The sequence below is a fragment of the Ambystoma mexicanum genome, chromosome 1q, assembly GCF_040938575.1.
Source record: "Ambystoma mexicanum isolate Mex_15411 chromosome 1q, UKY_AmexF1_1, whole genome shotgun sequence".
NCBI lineage: Eukaryota > Metazoa > Chordata > Amphibia > Caudata > Ambystomatidae > Ambystoma > Ambystoma mexicanum.
The window spans coordinates 103,112,427-103,139,974 of NC_090922.1; the positions used below are offsets into that span (position 1 = coordinate 103,112,427).

The 27,548-nt window shown below is 46.4% G+C and overlaps 1 protein-coding gene across 5 annotated transcripts in view; it reads left to right on the top strand.

Moving 5' to 3' along the window:
* PIEZO1 (piezo type mechanosensitive ion channel component 1 (Er blood group)) overlaps positions 1-27,548 on the top strand; it is a 960,480-nt gene that overhangs the window by 927,087 nt on the left and 5,845 nt on the right. For all 5 annotated transcript variants that reach the window (XM_069635852.1, XM_069635881.1, XM_069635891.1 and 2 more), the window contains 3 exons: positions 4,353-4,525; positions 5,964-6,086; positions 26,585-26,664. In XM_069635852.1, the coding sequence (XP_069491953.1) occupies positions 4,353-4,525; positions 5,964-6,086; positions 26,585-26,664 (376 nt within the window). The remainder of the gene's footprint in view (positions 1-4,352; positions 4,526-5,963; positions 6,087-26,584; positions 26,665-27,548) is intronic.

Here is a 27,548-nt window from a genome sequence, read left to right on the forward strand (position 1 = left end):
AGGGTGGGGAGCACACCTCCTCCACCACACAGCTCAGGGTCTCTGGTCTCACTCAGTGGCCAAGAATCATACCAATCTGCTAGAGCTTCTGGCAGTCTTCAGAGCGCTTCGAGCGTTCAAACTCCACCTGTTGAACCTGTCAGTACAGATCCTAACATACAGTACGACAGCAATGTTTTACATAAACAAACAGGGAGGGACTCATTCGCCAAATCTGTCCAGGCTTGCCCAGAGAATCTGGACATGGGCACTCAGACGGATCATTTACCTGTCATCTCAACATGTTCCACGGGATCTCAATTCACTAGCAGACGCGTTAAGCACAGATCCCCTCCCAAAAGAACACAAATGGTGTCTACACAGAGAAGTAGTAGAACACATCTTCTCACAGTGGGGTTTCCCCACTACAGACCTATTTGCCACAAGCAAAAACAGGCAATGCCCAGGATTCGCATCCAGGTTCCCTCAGCCACACTCCAAGGGGAACGCCCTGTGGATGAACTGGTCATGGATGTTTGCCTACGCTTTTCCACCAACCCCTCATGAGGAAGGTGGTCAATGAGATGCACAGGGAATCGATGACGCTCATCCTAGTTGCTCCCATGTGGGCGAGGCAACCGTGGTTCCCACACTTACGCAGACTAGCGGTGTGCAAACCCATCAGACTCCCGTGCTGATACAACCTACTGTCCCAGCACCAAGGTCAAACAGTGCATCCTCAACCCAGCTCAATGAACTTGGCAGCATGGCTCCTGAGGTCATAGAATTTGGACATCTCAACTTACCAGAGAGATGTATGAACATCCTAAAAGAATCTAGGAAACCTAACACGAGGCACTGTTACTTTGACAAATGGAAAAGATTTGTTATCTGGTTCCAGAATAGGCATATCAACCTGGTTGATTGCACTCCTTCCAATGTTGTCACATACATGCTTCACCTGCTGGATGGAGGGTTGGTATTTAACTCACTCAATGTACACCTGGCAGCGCTATCGGCCTACACCACCTCCCATAACCAGGTTTTGTGGTGGAAAGTACCAGTGGTTAAAGCCTTCATGGAAGGGGTAAAGAGACTCCACCCTCCAAGTTCAAACCCACCATCAGGATGGGACCTTAATGTGGTGCTTGCTAAGCTCATGGGCCCACCCTTTGAGATTGGCTTTATGCATGGGTTCAAACACCTGACCTATAAAACTGCCTTCTTAGTAGCCATTACATCCATAAGAAGGGTCAGTGAAATGCAGGCTCTGTCAGTGCAGGATCCGTTCTTTACTCTTCATAAGGATAAACTGGTTCTACAAACGCACCCTAGGTTCTCACCTAAGTTCATTTCTAAATTCCATGTTAACCAGTCCATTGAGCTTCCGTCCTTCTTCCAAGAACCCAGAAGCTCTGCTGAGGTCAAACTACACACTCTAGATGTGCGAAGAGCGGTCCACTACTACGTAGACAAGACCAGGCCGCTAAGAAAAACAAACCAACTGTTTGTCTCCGTAGCTGCAGGCAGAGAAGGAGATTGCGTCTCTAAAGGTGTCATCTCAAAGTGGATAGTCAATTGTATCCAGCTATGTTACTCCCCTTTCTGAAAGAACTCTGTCTTTTACGCCAAGAGCCCACTCTACTAGAGGCACTGGGGCCACTCTGGCTTTCATTGCAAATGTACCCCTTGACACCATTTGCAAAGCAGCTACATGGAGCTCTATTCACACTTTTACTCAGCACTACTGCATTGACACTCATTCCAAGACAGATACTCAAGTGGGACAAGCGGTTCTAAGACATTTATTTGCTCATGACCCTTCTCACATCCCACCTCCTTCCTCTAACACTGCTCGCTATATGCACAGCATGTGATCTAAGCAGTTTCCACAAGCCTCAGAAGGGATGCATTACTCACCGTAATCGTATTTCTGATGCTTGTTTCTGCTTAGATTCCCATGGGCCCGCCCTTCCTCCCCTCATGGATGCTTGTAGTCTTATCTTTCTATCTGCTTGGATAATCTGTACTCGCGCTACTCCTCATGCTACCTCATGTCAGAAAAAATACAATCTGATGGTCCTACACGCGAGAGGGATCATGGGTACAGTGGACGTCACACTAGGGATAGTATTACTGGCACGCCCTGTGTCGACGCCCATTTTCGAGTTTCGAAAAACAAACTGTAATACTCTGCAGCTTCCACTAGATGTCGGCCTATGCACAGCATGTGAATCTAAGCAGATACAAGCATCAGAAATATGATTACAGTGAGTAATGTATCCCATATACACTCGCTGGAGTTAGGGTGAGAAAGTTAATAACTCCACCAACACCTGCAAAGGAAAAGAGTGAATAACTTTTATAGCAACAACAATCTTCAGAGATGGCAACCCTAATATAAATCCAGTCCTTAGATCAATGGAGCCTTGTGCTCAATGTTCAATGCACACATAAAAGCTCCTGAACATGCATAAAGTTTTACAAAGTACTTCTTAGAGAGCAGGAAAAATTTAGGGGAAGAATTCTGAAGGGGTGAAACAGGTACCAAGAGTCAGAAGGGGATCTGCTACCATGAATGAAGCAGTTCCCAACTTTCGGAGGGCCGAAGGAAGCGAATACGAGCCAAGCTAACAGTGACGCCCAAAAGAACTGTCTATGCATAAATGTGTTTGGATGAGCAAAGGGCCACCAGTAAGTGACTTCACTACTCACCGCCCTAAGCTTGGTTTGGTCCAGTCTTGGCAGGGCTAGACATGGTCACCAGAGTATGATTTCCTGCCCTCCATTCGGCATCAACCTGCTCAAGCACTGCAGTTGCGATTGCAGGTCCGGTAAGGGACAAGAGCTGTAACTCTTGATTCGGATGAATAAAACACTGATGCAACAAGGCTCCGGGCACTGGAAAGAATGCAGGAAAAGCATATTCAGCAACCATCACTGTCAGTGATGCAAAGGGCCCCAACTCTTGCGGTATGATGCAGCCTTCTATATTGTGGCCCAAAGGGGCTGGGACGATGAAATTTGGCAGATGGGTGCTTTGTTGGATAAGCTCAGATTCCCCAAAGTCCCTGGTCGAAACTCAAAATGGCGACGCTCCTGTGCGGCCACAACGGATAGAGCTGGACAGCCCACTAGATGGCCCAAGGAGACATCTGGACAAGCTCACTTGCAGGGTTACCAGAAGGCATTGAGACTGATTGGTCCTACCACTCCAAGGGTTCGAAGCACCTTCAAAAGTCTTATGAGATCAGGCGCAAAGCAGGGATCCACCGGGCAACAGCGGGATTCGGGTGCCAGCTCTCTTCAAGTGCGTATCAGGAGCATCCTTTGTTCTGCTTGGCTCCTCAGGATACTTGGTTGCTTCTCCAGATCGGTTCTGATCTGTTGCTGGAATGAATGCATGACCCCTCCTCTTATCCACAGTCCGGTGAGTACTCGCTCTCAGCCCACCAATGACAAGATATGCTCCATGCATGCACACCAGCAGTAGTCCAATCAGGGACTGCTGGGGTTCAAATGCTCCCATGCAGAGCAGACACCCTGGCACCAGTAGTGTGGATTGGGACAAGACCGTTCCAGACCACTTCCTGGGTACCTACACACATGACCTGCAGGGACCCACGAAAGAAGCAGCTTTCACGGGCAACTGCATGCACTCATAAGGGGATCTCTGCCCTGGAAGGGCAGGGGGAAGGCCAAGGGACAAAATTGGCAAAGGAACAGGAAAAAAAAGAGCTCATGGCACAGCCATGTTAGTCACTAGCCACAGTCTGGAGCCAGACTCAGTAAACGCAGTAAGGTTTGTTGCAAAGTTATACAAATACAAGAAAAAGCTACTGTACAATCACCCAAAATTCCGTAGAGGGTGTCTAGGGCCATAAAACACAAAGACCCCATTGCGCGGTACTGTAAGGTACTTTGCTTATTGATAAAATGTTACCAACAAGTGGCCACAAAGTCGAAAGAGAATAGAAGCACAGTTTCTCGGTACTGACAGCCTGACAGACATGTCAGTTTCCCCCATAACAATGAGCTAAAGCCCAGTGGAGTGCAAAAAAGTCAGATCAGGCTACATAAAGCAATGCAAAACGTTTGTGGTCCATGGACTATGGAGAGAACGTTTCTTCAAGAGAAATCTTTTCCAACACCTCCATGCCGCCTGCCCTGTCTGGAGGATGGGAGGAGAGGTGCGAGTGTGTGTCGTCCAGTTTTACAGCTAAGGAACTTCTTAATCATTTTCTTCTCTCTCTCTTTCTGCATTAAGGTATCACACGACGAAGCGGGTACATTATATACGTAAAGTTGCTGTTTTTTCACCGCTGCTGCTGACTATGTGCGCATGTTAACCTCTTGCATGTTTCCCCCGGCAGGTCGCCATGCAGTTCATCACCCTGTACAGCTATGAGGACATTGTGACGGCCCGCATTGAGGGCAGCTCAGGTTCTCTCTGGAGTATCAGCCCACCGAGTCGCGAGCAGATGAGGAAAGAGCTTCAGAACGGCACTTCAGACATCACACTCAGATTCACGTGGAACTTTCAAAGGTAATGATGCCACAGTGGCATAGCGAGCCCTGTCACGGTGTCCTGATTTATAATGCCAGGCCTGGCTGTTACACAGCAGGGCCGCTAAAGATGTGAGAGGGCTCGTGGGGGGGCCATTTCAAAAGGATATTTGGGGCCTGCCCTTGCCTTCAGCTGCGAAAAACCCAACCGAGTCACCTGTGGGATGCATAGATTATAATGGGGGAAAGGGTGCATACTATCTGCCCAATTTGGGGCTCCATTGACAAAGCAATGGTGGAAGGGGGTGAGTAACTGCAGATTATCACACGACCAGTTTGACATCTGCACAGCAAAACAAAGAAAGGCAGCCATCATGGGGCTGAAACACTAAAATGTCCACTTATGAGAAAGCTGTTAAGTGCTCTTTGTCAGCAAGGTGGCAAGGTCGGAGGTAGGGGATGGCCTAAGGGTGCCAGCAAAGGCAGCATGTAACTTGCATGCTGCAAAGTGTACAGTAATGCACTGAATTAAAGACATTTTTTGCTTTATGATAAGACTGTCAACTTTGGTCAGCAGCTCAGGGCCACCCTAAGTTTTGAGGCCCATTACAACAGTAAAAGTTAAAAGGCCCTGGTGCCGTCCCCGCTATTACATGGTGCTATATTCTGACAGGCACTATGTCTCAGCCTGCAGTAGCTTATCTATTGTTCTCCACTGGAATCGTGTATGCTGCCAGGCTAATGTAACTTGCCAGCAGGCCCTTTGGCCAGTGCCGTCCAGATTAAGTATCGTACTACAGCAAAAGTCTTTAATAGACGAACTGTACACTGTAAGCAGGCTCAGACTGGCCTATATGGCAATACCCGAATTCCATGCCCAACATGATTGTGTGAGCCAGTGTTTTGGGGTCACAATGGGCCAGTTTCCTGGCAAAAGTGGCCTACTTTGGTTAGTTCACTATGAGGCTAGTAGTTTTGAGCAGCATCACTGAACACATATCCTTTAAAATGCAGAATTGGCAACGTTTTTGCGCTCCTTCCCCTTTCGCCCTGACTCCCCCCCTTTAGGATCTACTCAAACTGTCTGTCACAAAAGGAATGAATTCATTCGCAACTGTCGGCCACTTTTTCATTGGTGCCCGGGTCTGTTTTATGACCCAGACCCCAAATGTAAAATATGCACCATCATTTGTGTTGTATTTTTGTTATTGTATTTATATCTCGGTCTGTGGCATCTCACTAAACGGACGTGTGTCTCTCGGTTACTATATTTAGCTGCACTCAATGACTGCCTCTCCGCGTAGGAGTTGAACTTGTGTCTTTATATCACTGTTTCAATCGTGTGTGTGTGTGTGTGTGGGAGAGAGAGATTGTTAGGGTATTTCTAAAGCATACATACCGGCCAAAGTAATCTGCCTGCGTGCTGCCCCTGGCTACCTCATGCCTGTTCCCTTAAGTGTGTCTTGTTTCTCACACAGGGATCTTGGGAAAGGCGGGACGATAGAGCACTCCTCGGAGAAGCACTCCACAGACCTGGAACCAGATAATCCAGTGCGAGCGGAGCTGGCAGAGCTGCTGCAGGGCACCAGAGACAGCCCAGTGTAAGTGTGCCAGTGCCTGTAGAGTACAGTGCCCTCTGCCTGCAGGGCAAGGCATTTAAAGCAACTGGTTTGGTACTGCGTCCAAGGGGACTTCAAATTCATCTCTTTCCACTGCGTACAGATTTTGCCAATTTGGCACCAGCTGTTTTGGCGCGACTCCTTTGGCACAGCTCCCATTCAGCTGCTGCCAACAATTCCACGTACTGAGGGTGTGGTGTGTGGGTTAAATATGCTGTCAACCAAAGCACTGCATTTATTATTTCTTAGGGTGACGATGGGCCTCATTACAAGTTTGCTGGTCCGATAACTACGGTACAGGTAAGCTCGCGGGTACCGTAGTTACTGGACCGGTAAACTACGAGTTCTGCTTGTGGTGCATCCGACCTCCCCATTCCCATTTGATAGGGCCAAATGGGAATGGGGAGTTAAAGTTTCCGGCGCCTGGCAATGGGGAAATACAGGGTCCGCCAGGGTTGTAATGACCCTGTATTTCCCCATTGACACGGGCCGGAAAAATGTGCAAGTTTGGCGGCAGCCTGCCGGTTTTACCGGCAAGGCTACCGCCAAACTTGTAATGAGGCCCAATATATTTAAGCAAACAGTAACATTCCGGCACGGATAGGTCTCTGCGCCGGGCTATTGCTGTTTGCACTGCAATTCCAGCACGGACAGCTTCCTATGCCTTCTTGGTCGCAGCCAACAGGTCACGTCTGAATGGGAGCCGCGCCAAAGTCACAGCTCTGAAACAGCTGGTACCAAATCTGCTGCGCCGGAATGTCTGGCTTGGTTGAACACAAGCGGATCGCACTCACCATATCACAGGGCCTTTCAAAGGACCTGTTGCCACTGCTCACGCACCAAGGTTCTATATAAGCAGCCTCTTGCTACTGTCTGCACAGCCAAAAATAACACCCAGTTCCTATAGTCAGTAAAAGGTGGTCTCTAAAACCTATTAGCACTTGTAGATCGTTGTTGACCTTTCAGCAAACCGGAGTGGTTCAGAATGCAGTCAATAACTACTGGTATTGACTGCATTTTGACTTCAAAAGCAGATCGGGAACTTTCCTGGCAAAATGTCTTTCAACAAGACACTCGGCCTCATTGCAAGTGTGGCGGTCTGGAAACAAGGGTGCCAGTAAGCTTACGGCACCCTTGTTTCCAGACCGCCACACTACGAGTCTGCAAGCTGGGGCTGTTGCGCCAGACAGGGCTGACCATGGCAGGCGCAGCGGCCCCAGTAGGCAGAATATTCACAGAAACATTGGCACGGTTGGCAACGGTGCCGGCGCTTCCGTCTCCCCACTCCCATAGAGTCCTCTAGGACTCTATGGGTATGAGGAATTACAAAATCCCGAGCCTGACTTCCCGCGCCGCCAGGACTTGTAATGTCCCGGGGGCACAGGGAAGTCAGGCGTCCGATTCGGTGTTACCACCAACCTCGTAATGAAGCCCACTACCTGTGTTGGAGGGCATCTTTTTTTTTGCTTCAGCATCCTATTTTACAAACCAAAGAGAGAGGTAAAACATGGCAAAGTACATTCGTACAGAGAAATGGTTTACTTTTACACTACCCCTAAATCAAGCTCATGTTAAATAGTCTCCCGTTTAACCAAGTTTGCAATTGAAATGCCCTACTTAAGTAGACTATTTTGTTATTAAAATAGTACAAAATAAAACCACTTTTAATTTACTGAGTTTGCTGATTTATTTTCACAACATGATTTGCTCCTTCCACTATGTGCAATAACCTTAAAAAGAAAGAGAGAGGTCATTATTGCCTGGGATAGTGACCTTTGCCCCACTTTATGGTCCGAGGCAAAGTGGTGGGTCATTAGCCCATGTTATTGACCCCTACCTCGCCCTATAAAGCTATCGTGTTTCCTCTGTCTAAGAAACAATGCCACCAACCCCCCTCCACCAACTACTGCTCCCTCATGACCAAAGGGATCAAGATATATAATCAAACGTAAGCTCCTCTACCAAAAGTATCCTGCCTCCCTAATGTGATGCGTGCAGGTCGCGCAAAATGCTTTCCAAAGTCACTCGGAACTGTTAAGGGTTCTTAATACTACATGACCACTCCTTGCATAAGAACAATTATGCTTTCCTATTTCGCTGTTTTCACTGACTAACATCTAGTTCAAAGTCTTTACTAAATAAGTTATTTGCTGTAGCTAGCCAAAAAGCTGCACTCCCACCAGATAATTGTCGACAGCAGTCTAGTTCACACTTGATGAAAGGCAGTTTAGAATGGACTGCCAGGACAATCTGCCCTCAACATTCTTAATTGGATCTCTGCTGGGGGGATCCACCAGCTTGGCCTGGGTTTGAGCCCAACCCACCATTTTGGATGCTCAACTCTGTGGATCTGAGAAAAGGCATTAGGAAAACAGACAGCTATTTATCATTGAACACAAAACCACAACCCTCATACTTATGTGCTATACTGACTCTGTGTGTCCTAGCTCTTAACCTAACCCTTCCCGCATGACCTCTGATGTCTCTGACAACGCCTATCTAAACCTAAATCTAGGATGGGAGCAAGCTTCGACCATCAAATAATAAAGAATACAGTTCTAGTGAAGTCTTGTCAAAATAAAAGGGCCTATACTAAAAAAAAATCGATTGCCAATCCTTACAGCTAATTTACAAATAGTTTTGGGAATGTTCATGAAAAAGAAAGAAGTGTTCACAAAATGATAAGTCGGAATGTTTGGGCTTTGGTCCCCCTTCCCCACGTTTTCAGCACTGGGCAAGGCGGTTCACTCGAGCCAAGCACACACTCTGGCTCTCTCTTGACACGAGGATACAGTTCCAATTCCAGCATCAGGGCCTTCTGTTCTAAAGTCTCTTTTCCGTCAAAGTCTCTTGATTCGGGGGGCCTGATGTACAAAACAAAAATAGAATGTTATTTTCTTCTTACAACTTTGTGAATCGGGTGTCTCACTCTGGATTCCCCTCAGCCGGGCTCAGATTCCTTTTCCGTTACTGCAGGTCCCCCTCTTCCAGGCTCAGATCCCCTTATGTTAAGGTTCCGTAAATATTCACGGTTCACCGCAGATCCTCCTCCGCCGGACTCGGATCCCTTCTTTGTATCCGACTAGTCTCCCTCAGCCCGGCTCAGACCAATTGTAGTTCACTAGTTCACCCCCAGAAACTGGATCCAATAGCGATGGCCGTGTCCTTGCCACCTGGATGACAGATCCCCAGGGACTAGCAGATGAGACACCTTCAGGTTTCTCACACCAAGCACACTAGGCTGTCCTTGAAGCAGGTATCACCAGAAGGAGGGGTGAAAGCTGCTGACAGTTACAAGTTGGCTTCTAAAACTGTGAACAGTTTGAGCAATCTAGGGTTGGAAAAGGCTACTGGCGATATAATGGAGGCATAATAATGTCTAAAACTAATAAACACAAGTTAAGAAGACACACTTTATAGTGGAAGCGTATGTCGTGTACTACCACTCAGATTATAAAACAATGGGTGGGGTGGTGATGCCAAGAGTAACATTAGTACATTTTCATGCAGAAAGCATGTCAGTAGCCCTCATTACGTAGTTGCCGGTAAAACCCACCGGTAGGTGGCGGGTTACTGGAAACCCTGTAACACGGTTTCCTTCGCCTGCCCTCCCAGTGCTAATGGCAGGAGTGGGAAACTGTAAATCCCCATTCTGTACGGGAATGGGGCCCCTGAAGCACCGTCACCATTGCTAACGGTGCTGGTGCTTCAGTGAAAACACTGCTGGTAGCGGCCTGAACACCCGGCAGGTCAGGTCTGCTTAGTTTGACCGCCCGGAAAGGGTGCTGGTACGTTGCTACCGGTACTCTTATTTCCGGACCTCCAAACCTGTAATGTGGCCCAATATCTCAGAGCTGTTTACCAAAGTAAATGCATTCAAAAAGCTCGGAGAGCACACATAATATTAAGCTGGCAAGGGCACCATGCGGAGGCATAGGGGAACCAAAATGGATGCTGGCTATTCCATTGATGTGCTGGTGTAAGATTTGTGTGAAGCCAGGGATAATGAGGAACTTTCTTACAGAATATACTACTCAAACTGTGCATGTCCTGTATTAAACATTCAAAGTTCATTAACTAGATTTTATAGATGTTAACACAGAATTTCTTGTGCCTGTTACATATTAGACCTTGCATTCACAAACAAATTTGAGCCTTGACCTTTTTAGACACGAGATCTTGCCCTCACAGAAATATTAAACCCTTAGTCGACACGCGTTTCGACCCCCTCTGGGTCCTACTCAAGCCTACGCAATGGCATACACAATGGCAAGTCTGCTATTCCACAGATGGTGAACAGAAAACCCTAATCCAATCACTTTCTAAACTATAGGAGTAGCAGGAAAGTAAAAATAAAAAGCCACCAACAATGGTAATGTTTATTTATTAAGCGTCTATACACAGGCAAGTGTTTCAGAGCGCTCAAGGAGGGTGAAACATGGGGAAAACAAACAGTCGCTCAGAGTCCTTGAATTTCAGAGACGATAATAGTCTGCACAGGCTGAGTAAGTGCATGTAATACATTTAACAATTGAGACACAGCAAATGGGCCTGACCAGGATTCAGCAGTTTACCACGTGCACATTAAGGGGTGAAGACCGGGGAGAACACACAGACGATCTTCAGGCAAAGGTGCATTTGGATTGTGCAAATGCTCAGACGGTCAAGAGAGGGGGAGGTCCAAGTGCACCCAGTCAGTGGAGACTGGGGTAAGTGCAGAGAGCGCCACTCTTTTGGGTTAATTCTTAACTGCATTGTGGGAGGGTGCGGTGCAGGGCCCTGAGGCAAGTGCAGAGAGGACTGGTGGGGTTGCCAGGGGCATGTGAGGCTCTGAGGTACACCAGGCGGCCAGTCCAAAGAAAAAAAAGAAAAAGTGAAAAGAAAACATTGGGGTTAACTATATTAGAACACTGTGTTCAAAATGAATGCAAACAAAAATGCTTAAAGTAATCTACAGAGTGCAAATGCTCCTCTTTAATATAACCAAATTGTGAGTGGCTTCCTTACAAGTTCCCAAACAATGCCATGCCAGCAAAATACCAAAAACACCCATTATTTCGGATGCATTATGTCCAATTCCCATAGTGAAGGGGCCAAGCCCATGCACGGAAAGCGTGTCAACACAAATTTAGTGTAAAACCGAAAGTGGCAGTTTGCATAGCAAACTGTGCCTCTACTTGTTCAAGTGACAACCTATGTTTGAACAATGATAAGAAAAGCCTTGTGTGCTCATAGTAGGCTTGTGAATGAAACCAGCATGACTGCTTGTTTGCATCGCCAATTATAGGCCTGGTAAAGGAGAATCTATTACAAGATAAGATCATATTTAGAGAGATTAATATGTGAAGTGGGGGGTGTTTAATAACTGTATCTCCATACCCCTTGCACACAGCACTCAACAGTTGTTGTGACTGTAGTAAGATACAGCTGAAATAAACTTGCGCTATCGCCCAGAAATGTTTAGTTCCAAAGAAACTGAAAAAATATTGTTTTATTAGAAAATTGCCCTAAAGTATCTGGTGTACAAACAGTAGAATTGTATTAGTTCGTACCCAATGTATCTGATATAATAAAGTGGGTCGGCCCCCTCTTAAATACAGGGATTAACACTGATACAATCTTGCAATTAGTACAAAGATAAAAGCATATAAACCCATCAAAAATGAAAAAGATAATTCATACAAGAACAAGACAACCATTAAAACAATTGGAGAACAATAAAAAGTCCAGTTGTCCTTCTAATGTCGAGGCAATAGGGGATATATACAGTTTTAAGAATTTCCCAAATCCTGTCACAGCTATCACAGTTGAACTTAACCATCCCGCCAAGCAACATTGCCAAACGGATTCAACATCCCCCGTGTGAAGGTCAGAAAATCTCTTGAAAAACATTAACCTTCAGCCTTGGATTGCTGCGCCAGAGATAAACAGGTGCTTTAAGGTTTCAATAATAACTGCATTACAGAAACGACACTTGGTAAATTCAGGTTGAAGATGGCCATATTTAACCAATATTTCCTGTGTATGGAGCAGATTGAATCTATAATGCTAGAAACAGCACTGATACCTCCATCAGGTAAATCAATATATAAGGAGCAAGAACTCCAACACGTTTATGATCACCACTCCAATGGTTTAGTGATTTTATAAGTGTGCATTCTGTCAACGGTAGCAGACCAATCTTGCCGAAATAGATGGAGTTTGACTATCACAGAGTTGAGGGCCAGCTCATCCACAGATGGGTCAATTCTGTTAAGCAAGGAGGTACACATATTAGAAAATATAACAATAGAACAGTCACCTTTTTTGTCCTTAATGGCCTGAATATCGGCATATAATGAATCCTTTTTTGGACATAGTATTCTATGAAACAATATTAAGAACTTCCAATGAGCCCTAGAGAATGCCTGTATACCAAGTTCATATCTTACCACCGATAGAGGAACACAAAGCAGTAAGCAAAGAATCTTTCGCCAAATTAGGCCCTCTAAAGCCGCTAGACTTTCCAGAACCTCAATGAGCAGAATTTCAATCCCATATGACACCTTAGTGATTACCTTGGCTTCGTAAAACTTTAAAACAGGAATCAAGGTATACTTGCTGTATCTAGAGTCCTCTCTCAGCAGCTGGTTCATAAGTGTGAGTCCTAAGCCAGTCTTTTAGTTGAATCAATTGGGATTTAGCATAAAGGGGATATCCCAAATAAACAAAGCTGTTAACTTGACCAATCGCTTCTAAACCCACTCGCCAAGTACAGTGCTCTGCCTTCCTCTGGTTGGCACAGTGCATAACTTGTGTTTTGGAGGGGCTAACCTTCAGATGGTGTGTTGTCGCAAATTCATGGAATGCGGAAATTAATCTTTGTCGGCCCAACCCCGGAGCAGTCAAAGAGTAGAAAATCGTCAGCATATGCCAGCCACATTGCCTTTAAATTACACATTTTTGGTGCGGCAAATGCAGCTGGCATCAAAGAATCCTCAATATCCAACATATAAAGATTAAACAGACAGGGAGTTAGAACGCAACCCTGCCTGGCTCCTCAATATGTTGCCTTTTTTTTCTGGTTAGGGACCCCTCATTGTCCAGCCTTATTTGAACATTTGAATTGGTATACAAGCCGATAAGTCATAGGAGCCCCTCTGGGATGCCCCACTCATTTAGCTTAGGCCATAAGAAGCCCCCATCAACTGCATCGAACGCAGCAGAAAGAGCAATGGTGGCAACATAAATGGAGTCATACTTCCGGTGTTCTAATTGGCTGATAATGCTCTTCAACAAGGAGCCATTAAGCGAGGTGCTGAGCTGTTTCTAAAACCCTGTTTGCCATTTCTTAATAAGACTAGTACTAACTTGCCATTTCTCAAGATGGCCCAACAACAAGGCTGCAAAGACATTGCTGTCGGCATCAAGGATAGCTATTGGGTGATAATTGAGCAGATCTAACCTGGATCCTTTTTTGTACATAGACAGAACATAATCTGTTGACCACGAGGTGGGGAATTGATTAGTCTGGGCAATATGCTGAAACAGAGTAGATAAAATATGAGCCCAAACTTCGGGATAATCCTTGAATAAAAGATTAGATCATTTACTGGGCCTGGGGTGCGTGAGCCACTAATGTTCTTAATTGCTTCCAATATCTGAGAATAGTCAACAGGTAGTTTCCAACTTTCATCGAACAGGTGCAATGAATTGATTTCATCAGTTAAACAGTTAGCGGATGAAGCAAACAATGAAGTATAATTGGACATCCATGTCTGTTCATAGATTGGATTTAGGTGTTGGGATGCTGTTCTGGATATGTATATATAATGTGTAAATGGGTAGGCAGATTTAGTTCTATTTTTTCTCATTAAGTATTAATTTCAGGAAGATGTGCTTAGCCCAAGGCAAGATGGTGGGTGCACTTCAAGATTCTACTGATGAGGTCAGTCTGGAATCCTGAGTCTACATGGATCTTTGTCAAGTGTTCTTAACTGCCTTTCAGTGATTGAAAACCAAGAGGCATCACCTGTTTTGTATGAGCTCCAGTTTTAGACCTATTTTCATGTTCAGAGACTTCAGCACTACGTGGGACATGATCCAGAGGTTTGGTGGGAAGATTCATTTAGTTTAAAAGAAAGAATGTTTTAAGAGACTTCCTAACAATAACTTTGCAAGCAGGAGTGTAACCAAGCCAGGCGAAGCGAGTACCGTGACTCTCCGGGAGGCCTCGGCTATTTCTGAAGCGGTCTCGCATGCGCTTGCCAACAGTACGGAAGGACTACACGCGAGTGCTTGAATGGTGTCCAGGCAACAACTGCGACCCGCTGGAGCGCTGTGTTTTCGTTTCAGTTGTTTAAAGGAGAGAAAGCGCTCCAGAGCGCAGAAGGCAACTAGCAGTTGCCGAGAGACAGATTACAAAACATTAACCTAGAAGGATTCAGTAAACTTTCAAATTGAAATGTAACCTTTCAAGTAAACAGAGAGGCTAGTCTGTAATTAGTTTAATCTCAGTTGTAAAAAGGTTTCTTCAAAACAACTCAGTTAAACAATTAGTTAAATAGGTTGCAATAGGAAGTGCAGGTTTAGCAACCAAATGGAGAACAATAAAACATTTCCTCAAAAGACTCTGGCAAGCGAAGTAGAGAGAAAAAAGTGAAGACATTAAAGACAACCCTCTTCAGAAAAAATCAAGAAGAAAGAAGATTTTACCAAGAGACATTTTAAAAAGGAAATAATGAACACAGGTTTTTGAAGGCAACCTCTAGGCTATTCAGCAGGGTTTTCATGGATGAAGGAGCAGTAGGGGGCGGCGGGGGGGGGGGATGCAATATCAGTTCCAGGGATGAAGAGTCAAGGACACTTGTAATGTCCTGCCCTTCTTGTTTCAGGTCTCGAGAGTATTTCTGGTCTGTTGAAGATGAGGACCTGGTTTATTATTTTATCTCATTTCCCCTTTCCTTCTGGGGAGAGAAGCACATTGTCTGTTCATATTAGACAGTGAGCTAAACGCTTCAGGAGGTTCATGGGGCCAGCAGCTTCTGCGGTTTTCTTCTGCATCCTGACAACGAGAAACTGTAAATGGATTCCAGTTAATCCCGTTTCAAGCAGGGTTAGTTGTAAGGCCACTCGAGAGAATCCCCGGTCCAGAACCACCGTTACCTCCTAACCGGATCCCAACAGACAATGTACAGTGATCACAATGTGCATTTGAAAGTATATTAACAGTGGTACATTTGTCGAATAAACTGCTACAAACAAAAATGTAGCCCAGCGCGCAAAAAACAGCACCCATTATACCAAGTGTATTTACTTGGGACGTCACCAGAGATGGACCCATTTCTCCTAATTTTTTAAACCAGACTTTGCCCTTTAGGGTTGAGGCAATACCATGATCTGTACCCTGGTTTATGCAGACAGAATTGAAATTGCCTGAAAGCACAATTAAACAATGTGTCCATTTGTCTAGCCACTCATGAATACAGTTGGAAATTACATCTGTAAACACATTTAGATTACAAACACCCAGATGCCAGTAGATGTTAAGAATCAAGAGATCGAAAGTTGAGTCTACCGAGTATCTGACATGAGTGGCTAATAGACTATAGGTATTTACTGGACAATCAATTATTTACAGAAGGTGATTTGATTTAACTAATGTCCGAAGGCCACCAAACCGGCGACCATGATCATCTTTTTGGCTGCTTGAAATTAAGAAACGAAACCATGAAAAACTAGCGACTGAGTTAACCCGGTTTCTTGCAAGGAAATGATAGAAAAGGACCTCAAGAATTGACCTACTAAGGGATTAGTTAGTAGATGGATATGACCAAGAGTATTCCAGGACAAATAATTAATTGGGAGAGGACAACTGTCAAGAGGATTGCAGAGACCCCATTGGTACAACCCATGAGGGTCTCGGCAATCCAGGACCAGTCATTCACTTGACTCCTAAGATTAGAGGTGTTTCTGGAAATTTGAATCAAACAGTTCAAACCACTAGTATGATCAACAGAAACAAATCTCATTAGGTAGAGAATGGAGGGACACTGCATTTGCTCCCACCTGGCAAAAACTCTTGTCCACCTGAGGTACTGGGTGAAAACCAAGAGCACGAATAAGACATAGTTCATTCATAACAACGTCCAAGGTTTACTTTGATCTATAGTCCACATCCATTCGATCGGTTCTAAAATGATTTTTAAAAAATTGATTCTCTCAATGTCACAAGAGGTAATTGCACCAAGACCAGGATTTGCAGTAAAAATATGTAATATATTTATACGATTCAGGGTGACATGTGTATCTATATCAGTTGTAACAGGATGGTGGCCTCCGCCTGTGTGGTGCATTGACAGGGCAGACAGTTTCTGACCCAACTGTCTACTAACAAGTCCATGAATGGGAATCATACGTGGCACCTAAGGTGTTTCTTCGTATTGCCAGCTCGCCTATGGCCTTCATGTGCCGTTTTGATGACTTAGGCCCTGAGTGTCATAGGTATGACCAGTCGGCAGCCTCTTAGTAGAATGGAGTGGTCCTTGACCGCTAATTCGTTATGCACCCTCGCTAGCCTCTCTAGCTCTTCCTTGCTCAGCCCGGGTGGCTCTGGACTGTGCAACAATTGTATTTCCATTTGTTGTTGCACGTGAGGCTAATGGCTAATGCCATGGATGGGTCAGCTGCAATGCAGTTGCAATGGTCTCCAAGGATAGTGCGGGTGGTATGGAGCTGGCAGCCACGTAGTCAATGTATTTGGTGTCTCCTTTGCACAGCGCCGGTGCCCCGGATAGATACCATGAGACATAGTCTGCCAGATTTTGGTCGCCACCTGGCCGGTGGACGATGGTGCAGTCATATTCCTGCAGCCTGATGCCCCATCGTTCTATCCTGGGCGGCATACTTGTGGGAGGATTCCCAAAAAGTGAGAGTAGCGCTTTGTGGCCGGTGACTAGCATGAATTCTTTTCCTATTACGAAATTGTGAAAATGTTTGCAAGCCCAGACTGCTGCCAAGCTTTCCATATCGGCCTGTGAGTATGCTGGCTCCGTGGCTGACAAGGCTCTGCTTGCGTAAGCGACAAATGTGTATGGGGTGTATGCCGGCCCCTCTTCTGTGTACCAAGATGGCGCCCAGTCCTACCAGGCTGGCATCTACTGTTATCTGTGTGCCATGTGGGGTCGAAGTATGTGAGTCGGCGTGCCTCGGCTAGGGCCGTTTTGACGTCATCAAATGCTGTCTGGCATTTTTTGACCACTCAAATGGGAAGTCCTTCTGCAGCAGTCTTCTCAAAAGGTTCAGTGAGGGATGCGGAATGTGCCGGGCACAGTACCCAGCCATGCCGAGAAATGATCGCACATCTGCAACTTGGGCCGGCTCCTGTAGGTTGGTGATGTTGCTGACCTTGTCTAGGTCTGGTGTCATGCCGTCATCCGAGAAGATGTGGCCAAAAAAAGTTTGTTTTTACTCACTAAACCTGCACTTTTCCAGATTGAGTGTCAGGCCTGCTTTGTGTAGCGCCTCCCATGTCTCTAGCAATGCTGTGTTGTGTTCCTCCTGAAACATGCCGAGCACGAGGATGTCGTCACTATAGTTTAGTGCACCTTTGATCGGGCGAATGACTTGCTGTTTGGCCTCTTGAAAAATGTCTGCGGCGGAGGAGATGCCGAAATGTAGTGACCGATAGCAGAAGAGACCTTCATGCGTGGTGAATGAGGTATGATATATGATATGATATGGCTTTTATAACGCGCCTATACACAAGTGTTTCAAGGCGCGACGAGGCAAGGGAGGGGAGAACAGTGGAAGCCAAACAACGATTCTACTAGGCCAGGTGTCATTCGGATCGCGCAAGTGCGAGGGTAGGGAGAAAAGGGAAGAGTGCAAGGGGAAGGGAGAGGGGAAAGTGCAGTACATGTAGGAAGAATAAATATGAATAAAAAAAAACAGCCTGATGGTGGCAAGTGCAAGGTAAGAGCAGACATAAGCGCAGGTAAGGGGACTGAAGGGATTTCAGAACCAGTCCCCAAGTGCAGGGGGTTGCCAGGGCAGGTGAGCAAAAGGCGGGACCTGGCCCCAGGATCAGAAAGGGTAGCCAGGTAACCGGTGCAGAATCGGCAGGGAATTTCAGCAGGGGAGAGAGGCAGAAAAGGCGGAAGCAAAGAGGAAGGTTTTGAGGTGTTTCCGGAACCGGAGATGGTTCTCCTTGAGTTTCAGGGAGGCAGGAAGGCTGTTCCAGAGGGAGGCCCCAGCCGTGGAGAGAGATCAACCACCAACTCGTTGCTTGGAGAAGCGGCTAACCCTGAGGAGGCAGATGAGCGAAGAGCCCGGGAAGGAAGATATTTAGGAAGAGAGAGTTGAAGGTAATGAGGTCCCAGGCCCCAGAAGGCCTTGTGGATAATGCAGAGGGTTTTGAACTTAATCCTTGCAGCCACTGGGAGCCAGTGCAGGGATTTCAGTCCTGGAGAGATACGATCCCTGGGTTTGAGGCCAAGGACAAGTCTCGCAGTCCTGTTTTGGATAAGTTGCAGATTCAGTGATGCTTCTTGATTACGGGTGGAGTTCCAGCTGATGGTATCCTTGTATGAGATCAAGTTTTGAGAATGTAGTTAATTTATTTAATAGTACAATCATGTCCTTGTTGCATGGACGGGTGTCACCCCCGTTGTATGGCAGTATTTGCCATTCTCATGTTGACGCATAGTCGCAGGCGTCCTCCTTCTTTGGGTACGATGGCTAATGGGGATACCCATGGGGTGGAACCCGTGACTGGTTCGATGATTCTGTCGCAGTGTAGTTGATCGAGTTCCTTTGAGACGGCATCCTGGAGGTTGAAACATACCCTTCTGGAGTTGTTGAGGGACAGGTCTGACTTTTTCACCGATGTGTTGTCTGACTGGTGCCCCCTTGAGTTTTCCTAGACCTCTACACAAGTCGGGGAATCTGGATAAGATTGTCTCTTTACTGATGTGGTTGAGTTCTTTTGGGGTAGTATTGATCATGCACACTAGCTCTCCATTGTTTCCTGCAAACGTGGTTGATTGGATCACCTCACTCTCCTGGAAGCAGATGTCAATGAGGCCAAGGCAGCATGCTGTGTGATAGCTGAGGAGGCAGCGGCATTTCGTCGGACTCCGAATGACGTGGATGGTGGTGTCTAGTGTCAAGCTGTTGTGCATCAGGCCTCTCCTGAATTGTCTGATCGAGTGTAAGGGCAGTGCTGCTCCCATTTGGAAGATCTTTGAGTTGGCTTTCAAGAGTTTGGGTCTCTCTGGCATCTTCAGGAATACCTGCCCCCCTCCCCCATGATGTTTACCTTCGCACCTGAGTCAATGAGAAAACAGAATTGTTTGTTCCCCAGATTGACTGCTATTCTGGGTGCCTCTCTTGCTTCATGGTCATCTTGGATGTAGTTGACGTATTCATCCAGGTGGTGTTGGTCGTAGTCATTGCTACATTGGTACTAGAAGTTGTGTTGATGCTCTCTGTAGGTTTGGTACGTGTTTGGGGGTTCATCGTATTCATCTCCCAACCGGGAGTACTGATCGTACTGGTCATAGCTCTGTTCCATGTCTTGTACTGTTGCTGCCCTTGGAAGTAGGGTATGTTTGGTCGAATCTGATGGGCTGGAGGCTGGGGCGGGGAGCCATATGTCCTGCCTTGCGGTTGAGTGTTCATTTGTGGGGTGGGGAATGGTCTTCCTTCTCTGCAGATCGACTGAACAGGACCTTCTCTACCACAGTTGGAACATTTTTGTGACAGTGCTGGGCAGGTCCCAGAGTGCGGGAAATTCATGCCACAATGGTTGCATTGTCTCTACGTCCTGAAACACATGTGGTTGGCCATTCTGTTGGGTGTGGTCCCCCGATCTGTGGGTTGTTGAGGTGTAGGTTGGATGGCAGTGATGGTCTCTCCCTTTTCATGTTTTGTGTTTGTGTTTCCCTTGATGGAAGCCACTAATGCATCCACCCTCTCGAAGATTCTAGCCATCTCACTAGCCTCATCAATGGAGAAGTTTTTTTTCAGTAGTTGTTTCCTGAGGGCAGGCGACACGCATCCTTCTGTTACGCGTAGTCTAATCGCCTTGTCAGTGGAAAATAGGTGGAACTGGCAATGGGCACTCTTTAGCCGGAGGCGAATTATACAATTGTCGATGGTCTCCTTGTTTTTTTGTGTGCATTGAGTATGCATCTTTCATAGTCTCTGTTAGTTTCAATAACTAATCTACAGCTGCAAATCATACTCAACAACAAACAGTTGTCTCACTCTAGCAAGGGCTCTTGCTTTGTCCAAATTAGACTACTGTAACACACTATTCCTAGGCTCATCCGAAATCAACCTAAACAGACTACAGGTACTCCAGAATAACTTATTGAGAGCAGCACATAGCTTACCCAGATCTAGCCGAATCTCCACGCCCAAACACAACTTCAATTGGTTGCCTATCCATGACAGAATCACATTACGCACCTTGGCTATCACCCTCAAATGCCTCTCGATTACAGCCCCAAAATACCTGTCCAACAAAATATGCAAACATCAAGCATCACGTACCACCAGATCAACTCATTCACTCAAGTTGGTGGTACTAAGGTACAACCTAAAGACAGCTGGAGGAGCTAGTTTTCCTGGCCAAGCTGCTAAACGCTGGAATTCCATCCCCACTCAACTCAGACTGGAACCTTCCTTCCTCACATTCAAAGCCAAAATCAAAAACTGGCTCAATAATAAGCCGTTACACTCATTCTGGAACCCGCCACACCCGGCGGATATTTCACAGCACTTCCACCTTACCAACTTCTGTATTTGTTCCTATGCTGTATCTCTTTTATGACACCCCACAATTTCTGACTGTCGCAGGTCTCCCTTGTCATAACTTTGTACAATTGCCAGTGCTTGCCTGACCCAACTGTAACCAGGATCGCCATTCTTGCTTTATGTATCTGTCACTGTTTATTGCCCCACATGTATGTAACTCATAAGTCTCTCAAACGCCCAGTTACCTCCGGGTTTGGTGCGTGATATAAATAATAAACAAATAGAATGAGTTTCCTGTTGAGGGCGGTGATCAACGCAGGGAAGTTTGTCTTGTCTTCTGTGGCAATGGTCTTGACAATAGTCTTTATTTCGCTGCCCACCAGGTTCATGAACATGTCGCTTACATTTGGAGATTTCTCTTCCCATGCTGCCTTCACAATGTGGTTGAAATCGTCCACCCTCTCAATCCACCTCGGGCCTTTGTCAGACTGGGGTGTCAGAGTGAACAGGAGTGGCTTTTGCAGCAGCACCGCCTTGGACGTGGGGCAGGAGTGGGTGGTAGTGTCTCTGGGCTGCTCATGATGGCAGGGTTGTCAGCGGTTGTCTGAGCTGCAATCAGGGCCTGTTCACGTGTGCACCTTGTGGGCCATTAGCTTGGTAATGCAACGTGTCTCCTCCAGTGATACTTTATCTGTGTTCTAGTCAAGCACCATAAATGTGGGTCTTGTGCGCAGCGCCTGCTGCGAGGTTGGCCCCTGTCCATGACTTCGCCGTAATTTGTGCCGGTGGGCTGGAAGGCCTTGGTGTGGGGGGTGCGCTTTATTGGCTGGCGCGCATGTAGAAGCAATTGCTGCTGTGTATTAATGGCGGGACTGCTGTGCATGTACTTTCCGTCTTCTTTATTTCCTCTTTTTTTTTTCCTTTTTCGAGGGCAGCAGCCTCTGCTGCCGCGTGCGTTAGCTGTTGGTAGGTCATCGGGAGCAGACCGCTAGTGGAATGCCATGCAGAGGAGTGGCGGATTGCCACTGGAGTGGGCCTTTGGCAGGGTCACCAGGCACTGCAGGACGGAGGCACCCTGGGAATGTAGCATTGGAGGCAGGATCACCTCTTGGAGGACAGACGCAGTGGGATCACTGCTCCGAGCGGATGGCGTGGAGTCTTGTGTGCGGGGAGAAGTCCTCTTGCTAGTTGTCGCACATAAAGGACACAACACCAGAGGAACGGGGAACACATACACTTTATTTAACGGCTACATAGGAACTGCCGTTTTCCTCTTCGGCTCCTCCCTTTCCTCCCTCTCACTTCGCACCAGTGCTCGGGTCTCTCCCTTAAAGGTGCAGAGACCTGTAACACACTGTAACACTTCCGTTTAATTCATTGTCCTTATCAGGCCGAGATCGTGTTTGAATACATCAATGATACACTGGGCCTCATTCCGAGTTCGGATGTAACCACGCCGCTATTTGCGGCATGGCTGCCTCCGAACTCGTCCAAACTCCGGCCTGGTGAATGGAGTAATTACCGGTCCATTCGAGGTCGGAGGGACCGGTAATTCCCTATTCCCCAGGGCCATTCCCCATTCCCATTTGAGCCCCCATAGGGCTCAATGGGAAGGGGGAAGGCGGCAATAATGGTACCGTAAATTACGGTACCGTTATTGACCCCGGAGTCCCTTTGCGGGTCCAGTCCTTAACACCTGCTAGAAGCAGGCGTTAAGGAAGGACCCGCAAAGGGAACTCGTAGGGCAGTAAGGGTTTAACGTCACCGGTCTCGTTACCGGTGACCGTTAACCCTTAGCGCCCTACTCGGAATGAGGCCCACTATGTTTATAAACCTAGAAATGCCATACGTATGGGACGTGCCATGTCATGACCTACATTTAAATAGGATAACAATATGGCGCCCGCTGTGGAACCACATGGAACCCAAATTACAGCCAGATGCTTCTAACCAAAGCATCTATACACTTAAATATGAGGTAAGCAGAGCTTAGTTATACTCATTTAAAACGGGGCAGACCCACTTTATTCTATCAGATGGGTTGGGTACGAACAGAGGTGGACTGGGAACCAAACGAGGCCCTGGAAATAATGTTCAAAGTGGCCCCATAATATACATTTTCAGCAAGCCCAACGCTTTTCCTATGAGAAAATGTGTAAATAAAATAGGTTACCAGACAAAAGAGGCCCAGAGTGCAGAGGCCTACTGGGAAATCTCCAGGAGTTCCCTATAGGCCAGTCCACCACTGGGTACGAACTAATACAGATCGACTGTTTGTATCGCAGATACTTGGGGGGGCAATTTTCTAATAAAACATCAATCATTTTTCAGTTTCATTGGAACGAAACATGTCTGGGCGATAGCTTAAGTTTATTTTAGCTGTATCTTACTGCACTCACAAAAACTGGTGAGTGCTGTGTCCAAGGGGTATGGAGATCGTTATTAAATAGCCTTACTTCACATATTAATCTTGCTAAATAACTATTATCTTATCTCGTAATAGATACTCCTTTACCAGGCCTATAATTGGTGATGCAAACAAGCAGTCATACTGGTTTCATTCCAAAGCCTAATGTGAGCACGCGAGCCTTTGCTGATCGTTTTTCAAACATAGGTTGTGTATAGGCACGGTTTGCTATGCAAACTGCCACGTCGGTACTACACTTCATTTGTGTTGACACACTTTCCGCGCATGGGCTTGGCCACTTCACTACTTATGGGCACTTGACATCATGCATTCAAAATAATGGGTGTTTTTGGTGTTGCGAGCATTGCACTGTTTGGGAACTTGAAAGGAAGCCACTCGCAATTTGGGTATATTAAAGAGGAGCAATTGCACGGTTTTGATTTTTAGAAGACTTTAAGCATTTCTGTTTGCATTACTTTTGAACAAACAAAGTGTTCTGATATATTTACCACCAATGTTTCCTTTTCTCTCTTTCTTTTTTTGTTGATTGTTTTTTATTTTTATTTCCTGTTACTCCTATAGTTAAGAAAGTGATTGGATTAGGATTTTCTGTTCACCATCTGTGGAATAACAGGCTTGCCATTGTATAGCCATGAGGAAGGCACACAGGGGGTCGACACATGTGTCGGCTAAGGCTTGAATATTTCTTTGAGGGCAAGATCTTATGTCTAAAAACGTCCAGGTTCAAATTTGTTTGTGATTGCAAGGTCTCCTATGTAACAGACACAAGTAATTCTGTGTTAACATCTATCAAATCTAGTTGATGAACTTTGAATGTTTAATACAGGACATGCACTTTGAGTAGTGTATTCTGCAAAAGTGTGAGTTTGGGGCTTAACCTCCAATACACCTAGGCACGCAGCATTCCACTAACACAATGGGCCTCATTACGACCCAGGCGGTAAGTTACCGCCTGGGTCGTACCTTTACCACCATGGCGTAAACCATGTTTACGCCATGGTGGTTGGCGGACTTACCGCCCCATTCCGACCTTGGCGGGGCGGTAAGTTCCCAATCCCCATTTACCCTTCCCCATTCCCATTTTTGCCCCATAGGGCATAATGGGAGTGGGGAAGGCGTTAATTACGCCACCGTAAATTACGGTGGCGTAATTAACATCAAGGTCCCTTAGCGCCATGGATTTTGGTGTTAAAACCTCCATGGCGCTAAGGGACCTCGGAATCAGGCGGTAAGGGTTGGCGCTGTTTACGCCGGCATAAACCCCTTACCGCCTGAGTCGTAATGAGGCCCAATATCTCACTTGATTGGATTAACCTTCTGCCCAATTTAAGGTTCTCGTCTAGGCACACTAACTACCTGGTCTGCCCACAAACATTTTAATGAGACGCAAGCCGACAAAACCTGGCAGTGGCAAAAGCACATTTCTGGTTTGGAAAAACTGTGTACAAGCAATACCAACAAGGCAACGGTACTACACAGCAGATCTAGCGCATAAAAATCCCCTACGAGGGGGTGAAAAATGTTATATTCCTCTCTGATTTTAGTGGATATTCTGAGCTAGCAATGACATCTTTGTTTCGCTTTGATTTTTCATATTGAATACCTCAGTTTGCTATTTCTAAAATGTATCACATTGGAAACTATTTCCACATAGTATTTAGATGATCTATGATCGTGTGGTTCCGCGCTCCTATGTTGAGGATCTACATACTATAAAAGGCTGTGGTTGGGCCACCCTTTTTATGATTTTTCTAGTACATCTCTGGTGAGTGTTTCTGAAGATCAATGCTTCCGACCAGTAACAGAGGCAGCTTTTGGTGCTGGGTGGGGGAGGATAATAGGTCACCAGTGGGAGGCTGGGGGGGGGCACAATGGGTCCAAGGGTGGAGCCACAGGGGTCGCACCCCCCAAAACTCCCCCGGCCCAGCCTGGCTCCACCATTGGATGAGTGAGACATGATTTGAACATGCTGCACGGGTAGGCTGAAGTGTATTTTTGTTTAATTAGTGGGAATGAAGCCATTACCAAACATAGGTGGCTAATGAGCAGAAACGCACTCCGCTACATCATGTTCATACATTTAGATGGCGATGCCAAACATGCCTTTCGCTTCCTCGTCACATTTACGCTGCATCTCTCATCGCTAATCTGTCCAGGTACATAGTTCTTGTGTCACGAAACGTGGCCTATGTACCTGGGAGAGAACAAGCAAAAAGTAGAGCTCAGTGGCCTGAAGAGAGGAGGCACACTGAGCAATGGTAGTCACAGGTGTAGTGCGGGGACCCCATGTTATCCCCAACCCCGCCGCCTTACTACTCCTTAACAGATGCTTCTAGGTCAAATAGAAAGTGAATGTGTTTACATTGTATTACACCCTCAATGCACTGTCTCACTTCTGGGAGCTTGGGTGAGAATCTGGCTTCTGTGTAAGATGTTCGATTGAGTGAGACACTGGACTTCCCCCAAAACAGTGCCAGCGTCTCAAGCTTTCCTGTAGGGCACATAAGTGAGCGTCCGGTGGGTGAGAGGGAAGTTCTGACCCTGTATACCTGCATCCTTTGGCCTCTACCGAGACCGCAAATAGGATTGTTCTTTTTGTGCAAATTAAAAGTGTTGGGTGGGAAATCTATGAGAGGTGCATATTGGTAAACAAAAGGCAACATGGAGCAGAGGAATGTTTGGCTACCAGCAGGAGGAGGCTCTTAAAGAGGGTCCAGAAGAAGGCGGGGGTTTCTTACCCGTTCACTGAGTATGCAACGCAAATTGTCCGGGGGCATGCTGGAGGGTTGCCAGATTTATAAAAGAATTAAGTAATAGTCAGGTGAGTTTTTTTATGGAGTGACTGTTCATGGTTGAAGGGAGGGATTGTCCTTAATTCAGTGGGTTGGCTGTTTCCTGCAGTCTGTGGCTGTTTTATGAGCTTGATAATTGACGAGTATGAGAGTTGCTTTTCCAAAACACCAAGGCGTTTCCTGCACAGACTGACCACTGATATGCCTTAGTTGTCAGCAGCCCCCCCCCCTCAACCCCTCCCATTTGCATAAGATTGTTGCTCATTTTGACGCATGAACACTGCTTGAAAAAGACCAGGTTTGTGTACTTTCTGCATGCTCTACTCACCTTAGTAGAGCCATAGGTTGATGGTGTGTTTAGATCTCTAGTGGGAGAGGTTTGCATGCCTAGCACTACAGGAATCCACAAATAAAGCAGAATTGTGTTGCCGACTGTGCCAGTGAGTAATCTCTGTAGCCTCTCTCTGCCCGCTGAATTGTGCATTGGCATGAAGTTCTCACTAATTGTTTTATCATTGCAGTCGAGTGGCTCATCTGTTTCCAAAATACATCCGGGCACCCAACGGTCCAGAAGCTAATCCTGTTAAGCAGCTGCAACCTGGTAAGTCCGAGATCCATCCGAGCGTCTGAAGCTAGTCCTTCTACTGTGAGTTGTGCACGTGTGCATCCAATTGATAAAGCTTCCAGGTGAGTCCGTGATTAATCCCTGGAGTCTAGGCTAGGTCAGTGAGCACTCGCTTGAGTAAGTGAGTAGGTTTGTCGCAGCCCAATCTCTGCAGTGCGAGCCATTGAAGACTGTATTCTCGCCAGTAAACAAATTGGTGAACCTACCTGGGTGTCAAAAGTTCAGGGAACAGTAGTGATCCATGAGAAGATGCTAAGCATTCGGTAAATGAAAACATCACAAATAACCAGGTTGGACTGGAGATCTACTAATTTTTTTTTAAATTTGACTTCAGAGGTAATTTGTAATGCGCTATCATCCATTATAACTCGCACATCAGATCCGTGGATGGCAGGAACCATAGGGCCATTAACTTAGTAGGGCTGACATGGTGTGGAGCGTGAACAGGGATGGGCCAAGTGCAGAGCTGTCAGGGACCCCCACAGGAAGGGAAATAGTGGTAAGGTGGACAAACAGCAGGGTGACGAGTAGGTATAGAGAGACCAGCAAGAGGAGTGGGGGAGGGGGGGCAGGGGGATCAGATTAAGTAAGGAAGTAGTGTAAGGTAGGAGGGAGGTATGGGAAGGGCAAGCCCCAAAGACTTAATCACACAACACACCATCCCTTGGATGAAAGGGCTTGGCCATCAGCTGAAGCCTGGAACAAGCAGCCGAGCCAGGCCAGGCCCCAAGAAAAGGAGAAGGACACACATTCCAGGATTCATCATTTGTTCAAAGCCTGGTGCCCAACAGGGGTGGTGCCAGATCTTTGCATCATTCTAAGGGAGACGAGACAACATCCTGATGAGAATCACCAAAGTC